The following is a 4,725-nucleotide window of genomic DNA, read 5'->3' on the forward strand; positions in this document are numbered from 1 at the left end:
CACAAGGTGATACAGAAGTCAGAGCAAATGGACCCCTGTTAGGAAGAAATTAGTTAGGCACAGAGGCTTCCCAAAAGCCATGTTCCACCCAAGAAAATGTTAATCCCATTCCAGGTCGCGAGCCCTTTGTTTCTTGGCTGGCTGCAACATCCTGGGTAGCAGACACTGAAGCCCAGGGCTGGTGAACCCCTGGCACTATGGAAAGGAAGAAGAGAGTCCTTTGTGCAGGTTGCAGATAGCTACTTACCCTTTGGCTTCTGAGGTTCAGACTGGGGAGAAAAACGCACACAGAAAGAGACAATTTGGGCAATGTGAACTTGGGCCCCTGTGATTTGCACTTGGGATGGCACCAGTCCACCCCCTGCAGGATGTAAACCCTTCACATATCTACTGTCCACCTTTCTCCCAAATCTGATTACAGATCCTTACCTGTATAACCAACTTCATCTATTCTTTAATCTGCCCACCATTATCTCAAATCTCGCCCATCTTTCAAAGATCAAAGGAGGAAGCAGCAGCCCAGGCTCTGCAAGCCACTGTGGTCAGCAGCAGCTGAAGGCAGGACACGTGCCTCCAGTGAAGGGTTCTGGGAAGAGCTGTGTCCAGTTTATGTGTGTTGTTGGATACCAGCCCAGGGATCAGCTCAACTGAGGATGTCCCAACCCCTGTTCCATGCTCTGGCATCATGCAGGATATGAAAGGGAAAACAAGGGTGAGGGGAAAGCTGCCCTGTGCTCATCCCCCATAGAATCATCAAATCAACCAGGTTGGAAAAGACCTCCAAGATCATCAAGTCCAACCCTTGATCCAACATCGCCGTGGTTACTAGACCATGGCACGAAGTGCCACATCCAGTCTCATCTTAAAAACCTCCAGGGACAGTGAATCCATCACCTCCCTGGGGGGCACCTCGCCTTTCAGCCTCGCAGCAGGGTGAGGGGGCAGGTTACCCACTGACCGGGATGTTGTATCTGGTGCGGTAGAGGGTCCTCATGGCCACACTGGGCCCGCACAGGCAGCATTCATTCATGTCCCCGGCCACCTGGCACCCCAGGCAGGGGAAGCAGAAGTATCCGCAGAGACCTGTGGGACAGTGAGACGTGGGCTTAGCTTAGGGGTTCAAAGACTGAGGAAAGGGGGAAAGGCCAGCCAGGAATGTGGCCGTGGGAGCTGTGGCTCTTGACCTCAGGCAAGAGCTTCTCTGCTGCTGGTACCCACAAAAGTGGGGTTTGCAGAAGGGGTAATGCTGCAGAAGGAGCAGGGAGAACGCCAGAAACACATCATGAGCCAACAGCAGGACTGAGGAGTATATATGTACTCACACACGCCGCAGTCGGAGCAGCAGTCCATCAGCCCAGTCTGCCACTGGCCTGGCACTTGGGCACTTGAAAACTGGGGCTGGACCACAACCACATTTTGAGAGTCCATTGCACAGCGTTAGGTCCCTCCAGGCAGTTTGTGGTCTGGAAAGAAAAGGCATGAGAGAAAGATGCTGCAGGTGTTTCTGAAGAGAGTGTCTTGCTCAGGCTGCTGCATTCAAAGAGAGGGCAACACAGGTCTCAGGGGGATTTCCACTGCCAGGGTACTGCCACCCCCACCACAAAGTGGGGGGCACAGCACTGCCAGGAGCTGCCGCCACCCTCTGAAGCAAAGCCCTGCCCAAAACCAGCCTCCCGCCAAAGGCAGCAGCACCTCGTCCCCTGCCTGTGCAAGTAAATTGCTTCTGTGAGGGCAGAAGTCCTTTTGCTTCAGAACTGCAGTGCTTCAACCTTCAATCCTGTCTTCTCATCTCCAGTTCATCTTCCATTATTATCTGCTTAAAATGTTTGGGGTTGGATATTTTGTTGTTGTTATGATCACAGTCTCCCAAAGCTTAGTTCTAGCTTCCCCGGGCTCTCAGGAGTTGTTCCATCATCATCTCAGTCTATTTGCCTCCCCCTCTCCCTTCTTTCTTCACCTGCTTTCTTAGCGGGCTTCAAGGCAGTGGGTTTTCCTTGTCTCTTTCCATCGTTCTAAGCCCAGTCACCAGTTCCTATCCCTCCTCCACTTGATTGATTGTGCCAATTTGTCATCCTCCTCTTCCTCAGACCCCTGGGGTCCCCACAGGCCCTGGAGTTCCTCTCCATTCCATCCTTCCCCAGCAAAGGGTTGCATCCTCTGAGAGCAGCAGAGCTCCTGGTCTCCAGCACCATCCCCAAGCTCACCTGACCCATGTAACAACTCCACTTCCACCTTCCCTCCCTGCTACCCCTGCAAGGGCGGAGCAGCACCACCTTCTGCCATTCTCACTTTGACTTTGGAGCTTTAATTTGAAAAAACATATAGAGGATACTCCCACAGGAAGTCCCATGCAGACACACCCCCTGCCCTATGCCCAAGCTCAGCTCCACTCTGCTAAGCAGCACGGGGCTGGGGTGCATAGGCTCCCATATCTTACAGCTCCGAGAGCTTTCTCCCACTCCCAGCACACACCATACATCCTCAGCAAAGAAACTATCAGGGAGAAAACAGCCTGAGCTTTGGACCCTGTAACTGCGAGCTGCCGCTTCTTGCCTGGGAAGAGTCCCAAGGCAGCACCTCAGGGAGGTCCTGTCCAGCGGCCGCATCCTCGCACAGCAGGCAGGCATTTCTGCGATGGTCACTGCGGGTGTTTAACAAAGCATCTCCAGGCAGCTCAGGTCCTGCTTGCCCCTGCTCGCCTTTGGCACGTTTGTCCTGCTTGCACAGGCAGCACTCCCTCTCTGGGTGATGGGTGGGGGTGCCCACCAAGCAGCACTCCCTGCCCTACCCCTGTGTGACAAGGGAGTGCCTGAGCCTCAGGATGCTGGGAGGAGCAGAAAGAAAAACAGCAGAAGCATTTAAGTTTTGAAGAAAAGGATGACGGCATTAAATTCTGTCAAATTCTGTAAATTCTGTTAAAACGCTATAAGGGGAAATGGGATTGTTTTCATATCAGAGTTGCACATTTACACAGAAGTTAAGTATTAAACACCAGAAATATGGTGGAACAAACATTTTACTGTGCCCAGCACTCAGATGATGCCATTGAGTACATGGTACCCACATCAGAGAGACATAGGCTGTGGCATTGCATTTTTACTGACTATTGCCACTAGGTGGCAAAGGGGTTGATGGCTCTGCCAGCAGCTCCTGTGGCTCCCCACCATTTATAGACTGTCCCAGACACATCCCTGCTGTCAGATACAGCCTGATGCTGGAGGGTGAACACTTGTTCCTGGCAGTTAAAGGAAGAGGAAAAAAATTATTGAATTATGCTATAAGAGGGAAGAAAGCTGGAAAAAAGTCTCCACGTGGTTTGCCTCTGACTTTTTGCAGCTTTCTGCAGGCAGTGGAAGTGTGGCTGGGCTGTTCCTACCTGAGACACTGGCACCTGCTCCTATTTGGTGATGAGTGGCCTGGAAAGGGCAAAGCGACAGCTGGTGGGAGCGTCTCAGTGACTATCCCACCAGGGGTTAAAGATCAGGCTGTTTCCTGCTACTGAACAAGGCTGTCGAGCTGTAAAAATGCTGTTGTGCCCTCTCTGGGGCAAGTCACCCCACTGCTTGCAAGGAGTGACCTTTGGAGCAAGCTCAGGCAACCCCAGCAACCGTGGGTGCAGCAGGGGCCACTGCACCCACCATCCCTCACCAGACACCTCCTGGCCCTGCCCTGGCCAGCTGGCCCTGCTTGTTCTTGCACGAGATCCCAGGTAATTCCCACCACTTCTGCAGGCAATGTAACACCTCCTGGCACACCAAAACAGCAACCCCTTCGAGGAACATTGACACATGACAATTTAAGGATCAGGAACCAGGAGGGGCAGAGGAGGAGACAGATCACGGACAGTGTGCAGTGGGGTCATCAGGGAGGGACAGCACAGGGATCCCACACAGGGACAGGGATGTCCAGCAGCAGGCATGACCACAGGGAGAAACGTGCACAGGAGCAGCAGAAGGAGAAATTTTAGGGGCAGGACCCCATGAGCCTCCCCTGCTGCTCCTGCACCACCAGATAACATGATCAATAGTAGCACCTCATAAAAACGCAGCCAAGTGGTGCTCACACACACACTGTGCCCTTTGCAGGCAGGGCTGACCACGAGCTTCCCCTTCCCCTCCCCAAGTACGAGCACACCACATCCCTGCACAGATGGAAGCTGCAGAGCAGAGCAGGCAGCAGCCTGGAGAAGCCTCTGGCACACAATCACCTCCCAAGAGATGGCCCAGGCCAAGCACACCCAACGTTATCATCCACGATGCCCCCAGTTCTACAGCCCCATGGCATCGCCAGCTGTGTTGCAACAAGTGACAAGAAAAAAAGGATTCTGAGGAGCATGCAGCCACATTGCACCCATAACCAAGGTCACAAACCAGCATTTATAGGCCCATGTATATACACACAAATGAACAATACAGTGCAAAAAGCTGCTGTCCTCTGCCCCTGCTGCCCACTTCTGTCGAGATGCCCATCAGCAGCATCCAGCATGTCACGGTCTAGCTCTAAAGTAGTTTTCCAGGTAGAAAACCTCACCTTTGTCTCTACCCCTTCCCCAGCACCACCGCTTCAGCCACAAGCAATTTCCATAGCTCTGTACCACAACCGAAGCAAAGCCATGCCATACATACTTTCCAAGCTGTCCTTGTCCCAGAAGCACCTATATCCTTTTCCTGGTTGTCATCCCTTATATACTCTCTGGCAAACGACCTCTGCTCTCTGACTCACAGA

At 52.8% G+C, this 4,725-nt stretch overlaps 1 protein-coding gene across 1 annotated transcript; it reads right to left on the reverse strand.

Annotated features, from left to right (window-relative positions):
- Nucleotides 1-5: 5 nt before the first annotated feature.
- Nucleotides 6-4,645, reverse strand: LOC113962260 (placenta-specific gene 8 protein-like; the record flags this gene model as incomplete). Its single annotated transcript, XM_027673041.1, has 4 exons — nt 4,626-4,645; nt 1,323-1,463; nt 959-1,083; nt 6-35 (listed from the first exon to the last, which is right to left on the reverse strand). Coding segments are annotated over exons 2-4 (261 nt in total), but the record flags the coding sequence as incomplete, so codon positions are not given.
- Between the last annotated feature and the right edge of the window lie 80 nt (nt 4,646-4,725).

The sequence above is a fragment of the Neopelma chrysocephalum genome, unplaced genomic scaffold (assembly GCF_003984885.1).
Source record: "Neopelma chrysocephalum unplaced genomic scaffold, ASM398488v2 Primary Assembly neopelma1_135491, whole genome shotgun sequence".
Taxonomy (NCBI): domain Eukaryota; kingdom Metazoa; phylum Chordata; class Aves; order Passeriformes; family Pipridae; genus Neopelma; species Neopelma chrysocephalum.